Below are 19,066 nucleotides of genomic sequence, written 5' to 3'. Positions count from 1 at the left end.
GCCTCGATTTTAGCGTAGGCCTCGTTAACCAACTTCTACGAGTACTTTTCGCGGTTCTCGAGTTCCTTGATTCGAGCTTGAGCAGCCTTGTCTCTCTGGTCTAACTCCTAAACCCGCTGCTAGAGTTGACCAAGCTGAGTAAGCAGCTGTTCGGCTGTGACGTCGGTAGCCATGTCGATGTCGAGGTCGAAGTCACCTCCGTTCTGAACCATGACAGAACAAAGGGAGTGGTAACAACGTGTGACGAACCTAACTCAGACTTCTTCTAAAAGGGTCTAGACGGAGGTGGATTGAGCGGGACAAGCAGGCGGGTCGTCTAAGGGATTTGGTGAAGCTAAAGGGTTTATAACAACACTTAGAGTTGTCTCTTATAGTAATTAGCAATGCTTGGTATGAGTACTGTGATTGTGATTGTTACCACTGGTGAACTCCTAGAGTCCACTATAACGAGTGACTAGCTAGCTATATATATACAATTGTCTGTCCTTCTTTAATAGTTATTACTAGTACCACTTCTCCTTTCACTTCGTGATTCTGCGTTGTCGACGGTGATATGTTATTATTACCAGTGAAGACCTTAGTCTTGGCGGTGATAATCTTCTGATTGGTCCGTCAAGTGATTGGCTGTCTGTCACGAATAAGCATATGGGCGGCCTGGCAGGCTGCAGCCAGGACGCGGGACATTCCGACAGCCAATCACTTGACGGACTAATCAGAAGATTATCACCGCCAAGACTAAGGTCTTCACTAGTAATAATAACATGTCACCGTCGACAACGCAGAATCACGAAGTGAAAGGAAAAGTGGTACTAGTAATAACTATTGAAGAAGGACAGACAATTGTATATATATAGCTAGCTAGTCACTCGTTATGGTGGACTCTAGGAGTTCACTAGTAGTAACAATCACAATCACAGTACTTATACCAAGCATTGCTAATTACTATAAGAGACAACTCTAAGTGTTGTTGTGAACCCTTTGGCTTTACCGAATCCCTTAGACGACCCGCTTGCTTGTCCCGCCCAATCTACCTCCGTCTGGACCCTTTCAGAAGAAGTCTGAGTTAGGTTCGTCACACGTTGTTACCACTCCCTTTGTTCTGTCATGGTTCAGAACGGAGGTGACTTCGACCTTGACATCGACATGGCTACCAACGTCACGGCCGAACAGCTGCTTACTTAGCTTGGTCAACTCTAGTAGCGGGTTCAGGAGTTGGACCAGAGAGACAAGGCTGCTCAAGCTCGAATCAAGGAACTCGAGAACCGCGAAAAGTACTTGTAGAAGTTAGTTAACGAGGCCTACGCCAAAATCGAGGCACTCGAGGGCGCCAAAGCGAAGCGCATCAAGATCAAACCACCTGGCAAATACGGAGGAACCAAGGAGGATCTCGCAGGATTCCTGACAAACCTCCGATCCTACTTCTGGCTTAATGACGACAAGTTTCCGGATGACAAAGCCAAAGTCCTCTATATAGCTACGAGACTAGAGGGCAAGGCACTCAGATAGTTCGAGCCTACGTAGAATGACTATCTCACCGAGGAAGATGAAGACGACCGAGACGCGTTTACGCAGGCAGTCTTTCGGTCCTACGACCGTTTCAAAGAAGAGCTTCGGAAGGTTTTTAGCGACAAAGACGAGAAGATTCATGTGTAAGAAAGACTCGCCAATCTCCGATAGACCAAGTCAGTAGCCTCCTACGCCGTATAATTTAGACAGGACATGCTCAAGTCTTAGCTTAACGACGAGGCGTTGATGCAATTGTTCTATAACAGCTTGAAGGAAAAGGTCAAGGACGAGCTGTACAAGTACGATCGGCCTGAGACTCTGGATGAATATATCGCGCAGGCCATTAGAATCGATGATCGACTCTACGCACGAGAGCAGCAGAAACGAGGTCAAATGAACGGAACTACGGTTAAGGCCAACGACAAGAAAAAGCGAGCGTATGTCAGTACTTCGTACGGGATGTACCCCGGAGCCATGGATGTGGACGCAGCGTAGAAGCAGGACTAGAAGAAGACAACCAAAGATAAGTCTAATGTTACCTGCTACAACTGTGGAAAGAAAGGGCACTATAAGCGAGAATGCCAAAGCCTGAAGAAAGGATAGAAACTAACCCCGGGAAAGGAAATTACGGCTATCGATGAAACTACTAAGGACGTCATCAAAGTAACGGCCACGAGCTACGAAGATAAGGGCAGTGACACGGACAGTCTCGGACACGACGGCAACGGTGAAGACGAACAAGCACCGAACTCCGAATTGGTCACTGTGGATCTAGAGACAGGTCTTGCCGAATGGGACATGGCAGGAGAATATGCACCGCTAGCTTCGATTCTCCCGGCCTTAGGACAGTGGGGTTTTATGGTCACGTAGAGGCGGGATGGATTGTGGACAACCGACACCTAAGGAATCGAAAGACCTAGACCCGATGCTCTATTCCTCTAGGAACGAATCGAATGGTACCGTAACGAAGTTTTCCGACTTAATACGGAACTGCGCGAACGGGATGAACGCTTGACTCGACTTGCCTAGTAGAGCGATGAGATGAAGGACGAAATGAGGGAACTCCGACGTATTGTGGAAACTATTAAAGGAGAACAGCCCATGATATATAATGGGCCCGATAGCTACACCGAGCATCTTGACGGCCAGCAACTTAGCAACGACGTACGGAACCTAGAATACCAGTTTATGCGAGCAAACCGCGGAAAAGACGAACGTACATGGGAAAGCTACTGGAAGAAACACTCCTACCTTAGCATTGGAGTACCTACGGTCTACGTACAATAGGAAGGATTCGGGAAAGAATTCTAATACCTTCCAGGCGACGCCACGCGATTATACCCGCGATATAAGGCATATATACAAGTGCCCTAGTTCCAGTGTGTGGCACACGAATGCCGATATTACTTCCGCGACAAATTCGAAAACAATCACTAGCCGACCCGACAGGAAAACAGGGACAGAGACTTATGCCCTATGGAATGGGTCTACGATGTAGGAAACAGAGCGGCCGAATTACTCTAGAAGATCGAAACTCGTAATCTAGAAGGCATCACGGTAGTTCCAAAACGAGTCTAGCCTAGGCACTACGGAACCGGACGAGACATATAGGACTCGTGCTAGAGTAACGATTGCCTCTATTACACAGACAAAAAGAAATTACGAATTCGGAAGCTTTAGACGAAGCTATGGCACGCACAACGGAAAGCAGAACGGACCTAATGGTAGGAAGCCGCAAGCACTTAATGGCTCACGGAAATGAGCACGATCGACGAAGCCGCTATTAGCCGAACAACCGAAGAGGTTAGTACTAACCTAGGAAACGGGTCAGGGCCCTTCGAGGGGCCCGGAAACCATTAACGCCCGCGCAACGGCGAGTGGTAGCGCAGTATAGGAGGAACTGGCACAAGAGACCACTATATCGAGACCTCCCGGCAGGAACATGGGAAATCGCCGCAATCTTTGGACGACGGCGGCAAGACAAGCGATTGTGGATAATAGCACAGTGGAAACAGCACGAAATGCTCGCACTAGTGGACAGTGGAGCAGAGATGAACCTAATTTCGCCGACGCTTGTGAATCAGCTGTGGATACCCTGGAGAATGAAGCGGAAGCATGGTATAGTCAAAGGGCCATTTCCGACGCAATAGGTACGTAGAGAGACCGAACTGATCGACATTACTATGGTAGGAAAGACTATAGCAGTCGTATTTAGCATTGTAGACATGGGTAATGACAAAGACATGATATTAGGGTTACTATGGCATGAAGATTACGACCCGGACATTAGCTAGAAGAATGGTGGCTACCTACGACCCTGAACGGAGTCGTATTCGACTAGCGAGATGGGGAGCGCGCAAGGATCGCGAGCGGACGATGCTCAGGGGAAGGCATGTCCTACGGATCTACCGCAAGAGACGGATAGTGGCAGGCAGACCACTACAGACTCTAGAAGAGGCGGCACAACGACATCGATATCGCGACAGGAGGAACGAGCTGAATCGCCGATAGCTGTTCTCTCCGTTGACGAATGTAGAGCACTGCAATTAGAGTAGTAGGTTGAGACAGGAGAAATCGCCAGTATCGCTATAGACGGAACCAAGTTCGTATACTACTAGAAAACCGAGAGACGAGACAAGACTAGGGAAGTACCAAAGGAATACGAAGGACACCTAGCATTTGAACTAAAGCATCTAGAAGGATTACCAGAATACGGCCCATGGGATTACGAGATCAAGCTTAAGGAAGGAGCACGACTAAAGTTCTTCAAGATTTACTATACGAGCTAGATGTAGAACGAAGAACTTAAGCGATATTTGGAGGAGAACCTTCGAAGAGGATATATCCGCCCGTCGACATCGCCAGCAGGCTACCTAATCCTGTTTGTGCCCAAGAAAGACGGAAAGCTACAGTTATGTATCGACTATCGGCAACTTAACGAACAGACTGTGAAAAACCGATACCCGTTACCGCTGATCTCACGGCTCCGAGATCAGTTGGCAGGAGCCCAATATTTCACGCGTCTTGACTTGCCATCGGCCTACAACCACATACAGATCAAAGAAGGCGACGAGTGGAAAACGGCCTTTAGGACACCCTATAGCCACTACGAGTACCTCGTCATGCCATTTGGACTTACGAACGCGCCGGCAACGTTCCAAGCCCTGATTGATCAAGCTATCCGACCCTTTCTCGACAAATTTGCGGTATGTTATCTCGACGACATACTCATCTTCTCTAAGACGATGGACGAACACCGGAAGCATGTAAAAGCAGTGCTGGACGCGCTATACGCGTACAAGCTATCAGTCAACAAGGAAAAGAGCGAATTCCACGTCAGGAAAACGGTGTTTTTAGGATACGAGATATCCCCGGGACAAATCCGGATGGAACCTTCAAAGGTTGAAGCTATTAAGAATTGGCCACGACCGACGTCAGTCACGGAAGTACGAAGTTTCATCGGATTTGCGAACTTCTACCGGATGTTCATTAGGAACTTTAGAGCGATCGCACGACCTTTGCACGAACTTACCAAGAAGAATGCTGAATTCCAATGGGAAGAACAACACGAGCAAGCATTTACGCAGATCCGTAACGCCATTACTAAAGACCTAGTACTGGTACTACTAGACCCTAAGAAGTCATTTGAGGTGGAAACGGACGCTTTAGACTACGCTATCGGAGGACAATTGGGATAACGAGACGAACAAGGGAAGCTATATCCTGTAGCCTTCTTTTCAAAGAAGCTCGACAGACCACGTCTTAATTACCCGATCTACGACAAGGAACTGCTTGCGATTGTCGAAGCTTTCAAGGAATGGCGACCATACCTCAGTGGCACGATTGAACCGGTACAAGTATATACAGATCATAAGAATTTACGATACTTCACGACGACGAAGGAACTTAACGGACGACAAATACAATAGGCAGAATTCCTCGCGGAATTCAACTTCGAGATCCGCTACAAGAAGGGCAAAGAAAACGCACGAGCAGACATCTTAAGCCGACGAACGGATCACACGGAAGGACGAACGGGAACGATACCACCGTTGTTCAAGGAACGAACAGACGGAACGCTACATCACGAAACGTAGACACCCGTAGAAGATGATCTACTTGACTCGTTCCTAGAATGCTACGCAATCTTTCGAGAGGAAAGGATCAACAAGGCATAGTATCAAGCAGCACCCGGACCAGTGGTACCTGACGAAGTGGAAGAGAAAGATAGGAAACTCTGGTACCGAGGCAAGGCGTACATCCACGACAAAGATCAACAGCTGCGGATGATTCGAGAACTCTACGAGTCAAAACTCGGAGGACACAAAGGAGTCACGAAGACTGTCGCACAAGTCAAGAAATACTACGACTTTCCACAGTTAACGGCACGGGTCAAGGAAGTCGTACGGAACTACGACATCTGCAATCGAAGCAAAACAGCACGATATAAGCCGTATAGGCTACTTTAGCTACTACTAATAGCTGACAAACCATGGAGTTTAGTTACGATAGACTTTATTACGAAGCTGCCAGAATCTAAGGACACGGCCACAGGAGTAATCTACGATAGTATTTTTACTATAGTAGATCGCCTGACTAAGTAGGTATATTTCTTTCCCTACAAGGAGTCCTAGATAGCGGAACAGTTGGCAGACGTGATCTATCGGCAAGTTACATCAGTGCATGCTTGGCCACAAGAATGGATCACCGACAGAGACACCAAGTTCGCATCGAAGTTCTGGTAAGCGTTAATGCAACGATTGGGCGTTAATAGCAAACTGTCAACGGCATATTACCTATAGACCGACGGACAAACGGAGCGACTAAACCAAATCGTCAAACAGTATCTCCGTTCTTACGTCAACTACTAGCAAAACGACTAGGTCATGCTGTTGCCAACAGTACAACTCGCCTACAACACGACGCCAATAGAAACGACTAAAGTCATACCGTTCTTTGCGAACTACGGATACGAAGCAGACCTTAGGCAAGGACTAGAGGTCATAGTGCCAAGAGCAACAGTCAAAGTAGAACAGATACACGCACTACACGAGAAGCTCAAGAAGGAACTCGAGTTTGTCAAAACTAGAATGAAGAACTACTACGATAAACATAGGCTCGAGGGACCTCGCCTAGAGAGGGGAGACAAAGTCTACCTGATCGTACGAAACTTGCGAACCAAACGACTAAGCACGAAGCTAGACTTCAAGAAGGTCAGACCCTTCGTTATCAAAGAACGAATTTCGACATCTAACTACCGACTATCGTTACCGTCATCTATACGACTACGGACGGATGTTTTTCATATTTCACTTCTCGAACCAGCACCAAAAAACGCCAAGGTTGCTACGTACATCGAAGCAGAGGACGAAGAGGAAGAATAGGACGTCGAAGAAATTCTAGATTCACGTATCATCAACGGGGAACTACAGTACCTGGTCAAATGGCTTGATTTTGGACCAGAGGACAACTCATAGGAACTAGTCAAGAATTTGAACTGCCCTGAGAAACTAGAACAGTTCTACTGGCAGAATCCGGATCGACTAAAGGAAAACCTGGGACAGAACTAAAGACGGCGCCCTAGTCGACAGCATCGACGGCATCATTAATCTGTAACGAGGGCATAGCAGGTGTCTCTTGCCGCTTAACCTCCTCCAACTCGTCTAAGGTCGACAGACCACGCGCTACTATGTCGGCACCTTTCTCTACCAAAAACTCCTTCTACTAACAAAGACGCCAGAGCCACGTAAGCTTTTCGGACAACTCGCGCTAGGCTTCTTCCAGACGGCGTTGAGATTTATCTAGCTCAAGTTCGGCACGACGTTTAGCATCCTTGATACGATGCTACTCCTAGAGAATGTGATCCACTAGAACGAACATTAGGAATCATATTTAAAGGAAAAAAAAAAAAAAAAGAAAAGGAGACGTGCTTATAGGAAGAAAGCGGTATGCCAGAGCCATCGCAAGAACGACCTCGACGAACGCAGGCTTCGCAACGCTTGTACGCGCAATCATTTTGCAAACGAGGCCTTACAACACGCACCAAGAGCAAGGCATAACGACAAAACCGTTCTTAGCGATGTTCTAAGCAAGGGAAGCACGGTAACGTGCAGAATGCGACTTCCGTTTCTCTATCGGCATTTTGTCAACATGGCGACCGCGACGCAGAAATAGGGAGAATGTAGTACTCACAAGCGAAGGGTTATTGGCGCTATTTGAAACGGCCTAAGAGGGCTTTCGGGTCGAAAGCCTTAAAGGAGGGGCATCGTGTTACGAATAAGCATATAGGCGGCCTGGCAGGCTGCAGCTAGGACGCGAGACATTCCGACAGCCAATCACTTGACGGACCAATCAGAAGATTATCACCGCCAAGACTAAGGTCTTCACTGGTGATAATAACATGTCACCGTCGACAACGCAGAATCACGAAGTGAAAGGAGAAGTGGTACTGGTGATAACTATTGAAGAAGGACAGACAATTGTGTATATATAGCTAGCTAGTTACTCGTTATGGTGGACTCTGGGAGTTCACCAGTGGTAACAATCACAATCACAGTACTTATACCAAGCATTGCTGATTACTGTGAGAGATAACTCTAAGTGTTGTTGTGAACCCTTTGGCTTCACCGAATCCCTTAGACGACCCGCCTGCTTGTCCCGCTCAATCCACCTCCGTCTGGACCCTTTTAGAAGAAGTCTGAGTTGGGTTCGTCACATTTTATAGCTTTATAAAGTTTAAGATCTATAGTATATACTAGCTAGTATTATAGCCATCCTATCTACTTACTAATATCTATAATATATACGATATCTTTATAAAAGGAGTCTTATAGTTGTATAAATTCGGCTATAATAGCTATATTAGAAGGTATTAAATCTACAGATATTAAAGGTAACAATCCTTCTTAGAGTTACTCCTAGAAAGCTAAGATAAGGTTATCTCTAGCTTACTTATAGGTTAGGCACTATAGAACTTCTAGATCTAGCTTATAGTCACTATTAAGATCAATAAATCCCTATATACTAGCAAATTTAGCCTATAACTATAGTTCGATATATTATAAGTTCTAGGAACCAAGCCCTATAAGGTGTATAGAAGTCTTAACTAGGATCTTAGACATAATAGACAGATACGTTATCAAAAGTATATTAAAGCAGGGTAAGAGAGTTCATAATAGAAGAAGCTACTACTAATATTAAAGATACGTCGGTAGAGGAGTAGTCAAGGCGCCAGGCTCATAACTACCGAACGTAATAATAAGCTTCCGGGAGCGTTAAAAGTAGTGTCTGTAGTAGGTGGCTATACGAAGGAAAGAGTGCCTTGTTGAAACTATCTATAAAGGAGACAAAAGGAGTGGCATTTATAGACAAAGGGACTGGCCAATGCGTTGAATAGCCTTATACAGCTGTGGCAAACGCGTGGCTAATACGTTTAGAAGCTCCACAGCTTCCGACACCTTTACAAGGAATGGCACCTTTAACTCTTTCTGCTTGTCGCGTGTTGACAAGGAGCCATATTCAGATGATGAAAAACCAAGCAGCACTGACGAGGAAACGTTCACCAGGCTGGCCTAAGAATACTTGAATCTAGCAAGGCGAGATGCTGCTGACTATGGCATCATTTTGTCTGCCGTACAGTTTATCCAGAAGACAAGGGATGCTGTCGGCTTCGCTCTTGTGCCTTCCCCTCCTGTGTCTCTTGCATGGACCGGTATCTGCACCATCGTGTTGCCCGTAGGTCAAGCATCGTCCATTGCCGGTCGCATGCTAACTAGGACAGATCATTGTCAAACATGCCGAGCAGATCGCTTTAGGATAATTATTGCCTGAAGCATGTCAGTAAGGACATTGAGAGTGTTGTCGTTGCCCGCTTCGACGGTTTTGCACTGCGATGCATCCAGGACAATGAAATGAGAGAGATCCTGGAGCTCATCCGACCCAGAGAAGACAGGAATTCGAGGCACTAGGTATATGACCTCGGGAAGATGGCGCACCCTTGGTATTTGAACGTGATGACTTGTGTTCAGCTGAGGTCGCCCTGGATCATGGCCAACAAGGCCGTGCTGGATGAGTTTCTATTACCAGCCAATGGCGAGGAGCCCTGGGGTGCTGAACACCGAGACAAAGAAAGGCCTGTGTGATCACTGGCATTGACCAACAGATCTCCCAGAGAGCGCCGGTCTTTGTGCGCCGGAATGGCCAATACAAACCATTGCATGACAAGGCCGGCGCCAAATGATTTGCGGCGTACAAGTCAAAGAAAGGCTCCGACCTGGCCGCATTCTTTGGCACTGAAAGTCGAGGTTATACGTACAAAGTAGCTTGATCGATTTGTACTGGGCCACAAAGTTGCAGCCCTAAGCACCGCACACGTGTGACGCGCTGGCGGTTGTGCATTGTGGAGGCGTGTATGCAGGTCCAGGGGGTCGTGAGCGGCCCGAACTTGGCCGGGCATTGGCTGTGGCGCTGAATGGCTTAGCATGCTGCTGTTCTCTTTTTTCTCTTTTTGCCCCTTTTGGGTTATTTGGGCGGGACTGTGATGGGATGTCTCAGATGGTGGCACAGGGTTGGTCAGGGTTGGTCAGTGATGGGCCAGCGGCCTTTTGAGAGCGGCTCACGAGTGACGGGGTTGGGAATTGGGGGATGGCAGTAGGGAGTTCTGAGATCCTGAAGTTATAAGTACATAGCTAGGTACATACAGCATTGTAATCAGAAATCTAAACCGCATCACTCCCTAGCCATTTCACAGCAGTCAACGCTTTCCATATTACTGCAAGAAGAGGGCTGTCGCCAAATACACTCGCCCGTTCGGATTCACACGACAATACTCTTCCGCTCAACATAACAACAACAATGCCCTCCCTCGCAAGAGCCGTTCTGCTCGCCCTCGCAACCTTGACGGCAACCGGCACCACGACCGCCGCAGCACCCACCAGCAGCGGCCCCCACCCGACCAGACGGGCCGACTACCACCCGTCGTCGGCACCCCAAGAGGACGACTACTGCGGCGAGGCCGTTCCGCGGTACAGCCACGGGCCGTCGGCGCCGCTGGTGGCGGACTGCCGGGCGCTGTCGGACGCGAACCCGGGGCCGGGGTACTGGCTGGTGACGGCTAGCGAGACCGAGTCGCGGGAGGTGGCGGGGGCGGCCGGGGCGGACGACCGGTGGACGCGGCTGGCGGCGAGCGGGACCTGCGCCGTCGAGGTCCGGCTGAGCCACCAGAACGACGCGGCCCGCGGCGGCCCGGGCGTGGTCGACTACCGCTTCGGCACCAACGACCTCCGCTTCTACGTCCGCGCCCACCTCACCGACGCCAACGCCCGGGACGGCCGCGCCGGCGTCAGCAGCGGCGTCTGGTGCCGCAGGGGAGACGTGCAAGGGCAAGTGGTCGTCGACTTCAGGTTCGTCTCTGCTTAAAGAAAAGGGGTGTGAAGGGGGGGGGGAAGGGGGAGATGTAACTATGTATCTGTGTGGAGAGGGAGGGTGAGGGGGTTGGGTGGCTTTTTTTCCTCAATAATATCGCTTAGATGAACGTGGTAAGAGCTGGCTGCTGGTCGTGGTATGATGCCCATATTAAGGTGATAATTCTGGAAAAGGGAGTTCGTCGGATAGGGAACGTAGGGCGCTCGCCGGCTGAGCGGGGATGGGGGGAGTTGCCAGTCTATGGTCCACTTGGCTGCTTGCAGAACAATGGCTAGTTTACTTTTCTTGTTTATAATTAATTATATATTCTATCATGTCATTCTTGCTAGGTTTAGAGCAATCATTTACCCATGGTGATCAATTTACGCGCGATGTTTTCAGCCTTTGGGTACCTGGTCGCTCTCGGCGAGATTGTACATACATACACATATATCCGAAGTGGCTCTTCTGCTGTCTCATCCCATAGAAAGTATAGCCAACCGAGATGCAGATTCGAGGTTGCCTGCAGTTCTCGGCCACCACCGGCCATGTCACTCAGACTTGCATGATCTTAGACCAGCTCGAGATTGCGCAATGCCTAATTATTTCGACTCCCGAGTCACAACATTGTCGCCTCCATACCGCATATATATTTGCCTTCCTCCCAACGCCTGTTTCCTGCTCCCCGGCCTTCTCCTGCTGCCGCCGGAAACCAGTTACTGCAAATTCACAAACAGCCCCCCGTCGACCAGCAGCTGCGCCCCCGTCACGTAGCCGCTCAGCTCGTCGCACGCCAAGAAGACGGCCGGCCCGGCCAAGTCGTCCGGCACGCCCGTCCTGCCGAGCGGGATGCGCCCTTCCATGTAGGTCCTCTTGGCGTCGTCCTTGAGGTCCTCCTCGTTGAGCTGGGTCTTGATGGTGCCGGGCAGCAGGGCGTTGCAGCGGATGCCGTACCGGCCCAGGGCGACGGCGGCGCTCTGCATGAGCGAGAGGACGCCGGCCTTGGTCGGGGTGTAGTGGGCCTGCAGGCCGCCGCCGACGAGGGCCGAGATGGACGAGATGGCGATGATGGAGCCGCCGCCGGGCGGGTCGTTGTGCAGCGCCATCTGGCGGGCCGCCGCCTGCACGACGTAGAAGGCCCCGTCCAGGTTGGTCCGCACCGTGTTGGAGAAGAGGTCGGCCGACAGGTCGAGCAGCGGCGCGAAGGTGCAGATGCCCGCGTTGGAGACGCACACGTCGAGCCGCTTTGTGCCAAACTCGGACAGCGCGAAGGCCACCAGCGCCGGCCCCGTCGCCGGGTCGCGCACGTCGCCCGGCAGGTGGGCCAGCCTGCCCGCGGCCGGGTCCTTCTCGCGGATCGCGGCGGCTTCGGACAGCAGCGAGTCGAGGTGGCGCTTGTCCTTCTCGAGGTCGAGGTGGTTGACGGCCACGTTGCAGCCTTGGGCGACGAAAGTCAGTGCGATGGCCCGCCCGATCCCCGTGGTGCCGCCCGTTATGATGGCTGTCTTGCCCGCGAGGAGCTTGGCTTGGGGGGCCATGTTGTAGCGAGAAGGGTGTCAGGCGGTTGACAGACGTGCTCCACCGGGAGGATGGTCTGTTGGCGGAACGGAGAGTGACGATTGTAGGCGCAGTTTTGGGTCACAACCTTATCGAGTCGCCGGGTGTCGTCTTTCTCTCGAACCAGTCCGAAACAAACACCGCGCCGCAGGCCAAGTCAATGAATTGCAAGGGAAGGGATATTTGCTTGAAGGATGGACACCTTCAGCCGCTGTCCGCGGTGATGTTATGGTTCACGGATGTTCCTTCTTTTCTTTTCGTTTCTTTTTTTTCGTTTCTTTTTTTATTTTTTTTGGTTTATCCACTCACCTTTGTCTCTCGTTCTTCAATAGGTGCTGGCGGCAACGAGTGTTCTTCCCGAGTTTGTTATGCCAAACCTTGTCCTCACAGATAGACCACTTGTCCGTCCTTATCGAGATGAGCTTGGACGGGGCCGAGACCCCATCTGAGCTCCTCCCCCTCGTCCCTCGTTGCCGTACTCCGTACCCACCGTGTCCACCCCATACCCCGCGCCTCACTGCTGTGGGACCCTGGATCCACATCTCGGTCTGAATTATAGCGAGGTAAGGGGCGCCAAACAGTGGCAGCGGACCGCCTGACGATAAGGACGCTCCCGCCGCGGCGGCGCATCGAGAGTGCGTTACAGTAGGCAGCGTCTTAATTTCTTCCGGCTAAAAAGACATTTTCCGGAACGGCGGCTGTCGACGGGATGAGCTCGAATCTTCTTGAGAGGGAGGCTTGGCAAAGTGACGTCAGTGATGCCACAGTGGAAGTTTGAACAATAAAAGGCCGTCATTTGTATTGAGAAGATACAGCTGAAAGCAATGCCAAGATCATCCAAGGTCTGACGTGTCGCCGCCCATACTCCGGTGCGATACCCTAAGTTTTAACATCACGTCAAGCTGTCTTCGAGCTGTCCACCGCTTCCTTGCACTCATTCTCCGCCGGCACCCCGTTCGTAGGCGGGCTCAATGAAGCGGTCGGGGGGGTCAGGAGGTACGTGGCTGGAATCAGCTTTGACCTGGCCGCCGGGTTGAGTGTCAGTCCGAATCCCGGCTTGTCCAACTCCGCCACCGTCAAGTACCCCTTTGTCGGAATAGGCTCGTCCACGAAGAGATCCCCAAACACTGGCAGCACGCTCTTTCCGTCCGGCGAGTTGGCCAGATACTCCTGGAACGGCGTGTTGGGCTGGCTGATGACGAAGTGGTAGCTATACGGCCCGCTGGCGTGCGGCACCACGGGGATGTCGTACGCCGCCGCCATGGCCGCCACCTTGAGCAGCTCCGTCATGCCCCCCAGCCACATGACGTCGGGCTGGATGATGTCGAGGTTGCGGCCCTCGATGAGCTTGCGGAATCCATATCGCGAGTATTCGTGCTCGCCCGTCGTGAACTTGAGGGTCGGGTGCGCCCGCTTGATCTGCTCAAACCCGTCCGTGTCGTCAGGGCTGAGGCACTCCTCCCACCAGTTGATGTTGAGGTCCTCGCACGCCTTGGCAATCTCGATCGTGTACGGCACGTTAAGTGACATGTAGCAGTCAACCATGAGCGGGAAGTCGGGACCGACCGCCTGCCGATGTTTGCGCAGAAACTCGACATTCTTTTTCAAACCCGCCTGGCCTTCCTCCGGGCAGTAGGGCAGTGGCACCTTGGCGCCCCAGAAACCCATGGCCTTGGCGGCGGTGGGCTCGGGACCGGTGCAGTAAAAGTCGATGCGATCCTTGGTGTTGCCGCCGATGAGCTTGTAGACGGGCTCGCCGCGGATCTTGCCCAGCAGGTCCCAGATTGCCAGGTCGATGACGGAGATGACGGCGACCGGAAGACCCTTGCGGCCGTAGAACATGGACGCGCGGTACATTTGCTCGAAAAGATGGTTTGTGTTACGCGGATCGGCTCCGATCAAGAATCGCTCAAAGTGCTGGTGGACCAGCCAGCACGCCGGTGGCCCTATGCGTGCGTGTTAGCAGCCCAGTGGGATCCGCGGAAGCTGCATCTTCTCGCTTACCGCCGAAGCCGGTTGCATAGCCGACGGTGCCATCGGTCGCCTCGACCTCGATAAAGAACGAGCCCAGCACGTTGATGCCCCAGCTAGTTCTCGAAGCCCGGTATTTCTCCCATCTTGAGCACGGTGTCGAGATGGGTGAGTCGATCAACCTAGGGAGTCAGCGAGTAGGTTTGACAGGTCGAGAACAACAACCTTACCAGTGCCCGCCCTTCACGTTGTGATAGTCGCCGCCTGTCATCCGTCAGTGACATGCGCGCGCCAACGGGACCCTGAGTAGCTTACCCGACCCGACGCCGCTGATGACATAAGACCGGATGGCCTTGATGGTTGGAAACTCTCGCATCGCGGACATGGTGACGACTCTTTCGAGAGAGGTGGAAAAAAGGTGGCTTCGGGAACCTTTCGCCTTGGCAGGAGAAAGAGAAGGAATTCGCCAATAGGGCGAGCGGCGTCTTTTTCTGGGATTGCCTTTCGAGCTGTGGGTCCCTGAAGGTGAGGGAAGGGGGATCGGGGGCTGATGTGCCGATGATGGAGACAGTTGGGGGTTTTTGAGCAAAGAGCTGCCCCTCGCCATTCCCCCGTCAGATTATCGTAACGCAGTCAGTCGGCTGGAGCACATAGATTGTCATGCCCACTTCTTATTCAAACCCCACCCCTTCTCTGCACCATGCGTGAGGAGATTGGTCGTCTCGGGCCTTGTCTTGGACTGCATCGTACGCTCGGCGCGGCTAAAGGAAGGGGACCCAGAGTCCTAACCCTTGTGTGTCTGCGATTACCCACGAGGCGAATGGATGACCCTGAGCCACTGATCCCGTTAAGAAGAAGTAGCAAAGGCCTTGCATCGGGCATAGTGTGCTCTGAAATTTTATTGGTGGTGTAGGGTTCCAATTCTAAGCTCTTCATGCCTCGAGCTGTTTCGGTGCACTTGACAAGACCTCGGCAGCCAGCTAGTGGTTCTAGTCATTGCGTGGGGTGTCGTCCCTCGCGAAGACTGCAACCAGGGTGCCGACAGAAAGGAGTGTGAAACACAGACTTGGAATATTGGATGCGCCGGATAATCTCAGATAACGAGCATCAGGGGGCAACAGCGGCGTTGCCTGGAAGGCGATCTGTCAGCACCTGCCTCGCATACGCGCGTGCTTGCCCTCGTGAGCCCGCACCCCGCCAAGCTCGCTTCCCCATATTTTGCCGTATTTTGGGGGTGCCGCAAAGCGGGAAAGTTGCAGCCAGGGCGCCGTGCACGAGCCATGCGGTCGGACTTCGGATGACCGCGATAAAACGGCCGAGGTCTCTCCACAACCGCTCCCCGTGCTCGCTCCTCTACTCAACATTACCCCGAACCGATCGACGGAGCATCGGCTCCCACCCTGTGCCTGCTCGTTGGCCGCAAAATTGCGAGGGAGGTGGCGGCCGTGCATGCTAGAGGTCGGAAGACGCAGTCGTTTCCGGCACGTGGCACTCGGTTCCGATACCCGAAACAATCGACCAAAGCGCGGGCTCGGCGTTGATCGTATCGAGCCCTCGCTCCGCTCCACTCGCTCCCCTTCCGATCCCGAGATTCGCCTCTCGCGCTGTGCCCCCCTCCCCCCTAGACCAGCCTCCTCGTTCGTGGGTGAGAGCGACTTATCAGTCGCGCGATTGGCGCCCAGGCATGATGCAGGCCCAAACCGCCCCCCGGTACAACGGCCATCAGTCATCGCCGCGCTCCGCACACGCGCAACCGCCCCGGCATCCTGATCCCCCGGGGGGGAGCGATGATGGCCAAAACAGCGCCGACGACCTCGACAACGACGACGATCAGCACGAGGAGACCCGCCTCGGCAAGCGCAAGCGGCCCCTCTCCGTGTCGTAAGTAGCTGTTCGCAACAGCAGCTCTTGCCCGCTGTCGCGCGAAGCGCAGTCGGATGCTGACGCCGCCTAGGTGCGAGCTGTGCAAACAGCGGAAAGTAGGTCTCGAACTATTCTTATCTTTTATCGACTTAAGACATCTACCACCTTCCGGTAGTTTGATTACTCGAAGCTGACCGCCACAGGTCAAATGCGACCGAGGGCAACCGTCGTGTGGGTGGTGCAGCCGCAATGGCGCACTATGCGAGTACAAGGAGAGGAAGAAGCCGGGGTTGCGCGCTGGGTACGGCCGCGAGCTGGAGCAGCGCCTCGACAAGCTCGAGGAGAAGCTTCGAGTTCACGCCGAGATTCTCCAGGCCCTGACCTCCAACAACAGCCCGGCCAGCGGAAACGGCAGTGCTGGCACCGGCCTCACACATCATGCCCCTCCCAGCGTCCGAGGCAGCAATACCAGCATACCCAGCGACCAAGGAACCCCGCGGGAGGCGATCCCCCCGATCTTTGGGCGCCCCGGACACGACACGATTCGGACCCCGCAGGCTGAGACGGCTCTGTTCCTCCAGAAGCCCTCGACGTCGATCGATTTCGGCTTGTCTGCCGGTTCGGTACACGACACCTTCCCTCCTGCCCCTCCCGCCGTCAGCGGCATCTCGCCGCCCAACCACATGCAGGCAGCAATGCCGCCGAGCGCCCCAGCTCCGGAGTACTACAGCGCCGGACATGCCGCGCAGTTGCAGTCACCTTCGGCCGCCACTCAACACTCGGCGCACATGGCCCCGGAGCAGGAACTCCCGCCGTATGACCTGCTGTATGCGTTGGTGGACCTCTATTTCAAGCATGTCAACACCTGGTGTCCTATCCTGCATCGAAAGACCACGCTGGACTCGCTCTTTGGGCCGTCCATGATCGACGACGAAGACAAGCTCCTGCTGCACGCCATCGTCGCCACGGCTCTGCGATACTCGACCGACGCCCGCTTGACCGAGGAGAGTCGGAAACGCTACCACGACGCCTCGAAGCAGCGGGTGCTCCTCTACGGTATGGAGCACCTGTCGGTCAAGTCGTTGCAGGCGCTGGTGATCCTCGCATTGGACCTGTGCGGTAGCAGTAACGGGCCGCCGGGCTGGAACATCATGGCGCTCATCACTCGGGCCGTCGTGCAGCTCGGGTTAGCCGTCGAGAGCAACTCCTTCTCGGTGGCGCCCGGTTACACATCCATATACACGCTGCGCGCCATGATCCTGCCGGAGCCGAGGGACTTCATCGAGGAGGAGTCGAGACGGAGGCTGTTCTGGATGGTGTATCTGCTGGACCGGTATGCAACCATCGCGACAGCATTCGAGTTTGGTATAGACGACCGCGAGATCGACCGAACCCTGCCGTGCCGGGAAGACCTGTGGATGAAGAACCAAAAAGTGGAAACCCGCTGGTTCCGGGCTGACGATCCCAAGCCCGGCAACTGCGGCGGCGCTCCGGAACACGAGGTCGACAAGCCCGAGAATCTCGGCGCCTTCAGCTACTACATTGAGATCCTCGGCATCCTCTCCAAGATTCACAAGTTTCTCAAGCAGCCCGTCGACATCAGCGCTCTCTCCGACGTCGAGACCTGGCAGATGCGCTACAAGGAGCTCTACAACATGCTCGCGAGCTGGAAGTTCGGCCTGCCCGGCGAGTACGGCAACATGGCGAAGCTCTTCCAGCCCGCATCGGCCAAGACGCTCAACTGCGGCTGGGTCATGCTGCACGCCACGTACCACACGGCCGTCATCCGCCTGCACTCGTCGGCCGCGTACCCGACCACCCGCTCGCCCATCTTCACGCCGTCGTACTCGGCGTCGCAGCGCTGCCACACGGCCGTCGAAAACATCTCGGCCCTGTGCGAGTTCGTCGTCAACAACGGCCTGCTCGTCAAGCTCGGCCCGCCGTTCGCGTTCACGCTGTGGGTCGCCGCGCGCGTCCTCCTCGTGCACGGCAGCACGGTCGAGCGCAAGCTGAGCCCGCAGATCGGCCTTTTCGTAGATACCCTCCGCGAGATGGGGCGCTACTGGCCGGTCGCCGCCCGGTATTGCAGCCTGCTGACCCGCGTCCTGGACGAGCACCGCGACAGCGAGCGCCAGGGCGGCGGGGAGGTCCCCGGGAGCGTCAAGATCCTGGCGGACATGCGCCGGACCGCCTTCGATCTGGATTTTTTGATCAGCCGCCAGCCGAGGCACGTGCCGCCGACGGCCAACGGTGGCGGAAATGGCCACGGGGGCGGGAATGGCGGGTGGCAGAGCCGGTTCCCGAGCGCCACGCCCTTGTCGAGGACGCCGGCGCCGAACGAGCTCGAGTATCTGGACGTCTTTGATTTCTTCAACGTGCCCCGGCTGCCGGTCGAGCCGGGCACGGGCGCGGGCGCGGGCGGGGATGGGACAGGGAATGGGATGGAGGCCGGCGGCAGCGCCGTGCCCGGCGTGCCGGGCGAGTTCAATATCACGGATTTTATGGTGGATGCGAATAGGGATTGGTTGTTTCAGCAGGGAGACTCCAAGTTTCTGAGTTGAGGGTTGGCTTCTTCTTCTTCCTCGGGCGTTTGGTAATTAATACGGTCTGAAACCAAAATCAAAAATGGGAAGGGGGTTTACCGGATGATATCCTTTTCTTGACGGGACGGGTCTCCGAGTTGAGACATGTATTTGGGCTTATATGGGCTGATGCAATAAAAAATAATATCACGGGGTTTGTATGATGTTGTGCATCTCTGGCTCTT

The 19,066-nt window shown here is 53.4% G+C and overlaps 5 protein-coding genes across 5 annotated transcripts; 2 read left to right on the top strand and 3 right to left on the bottom strand.

The window, feature by feature from the left end:
* Positions 1 to 7,257: 7,257 nt before the first annotated feature.
* On the bottom strand, positions 7,258 to 7,719 carry MYCTH_2307620 (uncharacterized protein). Its single transcript, XM_003664575.1, has 3 exons — positions 7,699 to 7,719; positions 7,436 to 7,637; positions 7,258 to 7,348 (listed from the first exon to the last, which is right to left on the bottom strand). The coding sequence occupies exons 2-3, from the start codon at positions 7,519 to 7,521 to the stop codon at positions 7,276 to 7,278; spliced, it is 159 nt and encodes a 52-aa protein (XP_003664623.1). The 5' UTR covers positions 7,522 to 7,637; positions 7,699 to 7,719; the 3' UTR covers positions 7,258 to 7,275.
* Positions 7,720 to 10,172: 2,453 nt separating this feature from the next.
* MYCTH_2307619 (uncharacterized protein) lies at positions 10,173 to 10,940 on the top strand. Its single transcript, XM_003664574.1, has one exon. The coding sequence runs from the start codon at positions 10,360 to 10,362 to the stop codon at positions 10,921 to 10,923; it is 564 nt and encodes a 187-aa protein (XP_003664622.1). The 5' UTR covers positions 10,173 to 10,359; the 3' UTR covers positions 10,924 to 10,940.
* A 684-nt stretch (positions 10,941 to 11,624) lies between these two features.
* MYCTH_102290 (dehydrogenase-like protein) lies at positions 11,625 to 12,446 on the bottom strand (the record flags this gene model as incomplete). The annotated part of the gene is made up of 1 exon (XM_003664573.1): positions 11,625 to 12,446. One exon carries the CDS (start codon positions 12,444 to 12,446, stop codon positions 11,625 to 11,627), a length of 822 nt encoding a protein of 273 aa, XP_003664621.1.
* A 795-nt stretch (positions 12,447 to 13,241) lies between these two features.
* Positions 13,242 to 14,821, bottom strand: MYCTH_81869 (L-rhamnonate dehydratase; the record flags this gene model as incomplete). Its single annotated transcript, XM_003664572.1, has 4 exons — positions 13,242 to 14,411; positions 14,470 to 14,618; positions 14,667 to 14,700; positions 14,752 to 14,821. 4 exons carry the CDS (start codon positions 14,819 to 14,821, stop codon positions 13,363 to 13,365), a joined length of 1,302 nt encoding a protein of 433 aa, XP_003664620.1. The 3' UTR covers positions 13,242 to 13,362.
* Positions 14,822 to 16,120: 1,299 nt separating this feature from the next.
* MYCTH_53224 (uncharacterized protein) lies at positions 16,121 to 18,860 on the top strand (the record flags this gene model as incomplete). Its single annotated transcript, XM_003664571.1, has 3 exons — positions 16,121 to 16,317; positions 16,391 to 16,415; positions 16,503 to 18,860. 3 exons carry the CDS (start codon positions 16,121 to 16,123, stop codon positions 18,858 to 18,860), a joined length of 2,580 nt encoding a protein of 859 aa, XP_003664619.1.
* Between the last annotated feature and the right edge of the window lie 206 nt (positions 18,861 to 19,066).

The sequence above is a fragment of the Thermothelomyces thermophilus genome, chromosome 4 (genome assembly GCF_000226095.1).
Source record: "Thermothelomyces thermophilus ATCC 42464 chromosome 4, complete sequence".
NCBI classification, from domain to species: domain Eukaryota; kingdom Fungi; phylum Ascomycota; class Sordariomycetes; order Sordariales; family Chaetomiaceae; genus Thermothelomyces; species Thermothelomyces thermophilus.
The sequence above is the reverse complement of the archived record's forward strand: the minus strand, read 5'-3'. Positions and strand labels throughout refer to the sequence as shown.

Bases quoted from the DNA above. Each gene is read 5' to 3' on its own strand.
- MYCTH_2307620 (XM_003664575.1), bottom strand. From the start codon at position 7,521: ATGATTGCGCGTACAAGCGTTGCGAAGCCTGCGTTCGTCGAGGTCGTT. The intron at 7,349-7,435 runs CACGTCTCCTTT...CTAGGAGTAGCA, and splicing joins TACCGCTTTCTTCCTATAAG to TCGTATCAAGGATGCTAAAC.
- MYCTH_2307619 (XM_003664574.1), top strand. From the start codon at position 10,360: ATGCCCTCCCTCGCAAGAGCCGTTCTGCTCGCCCTCGCAACCTTGACG.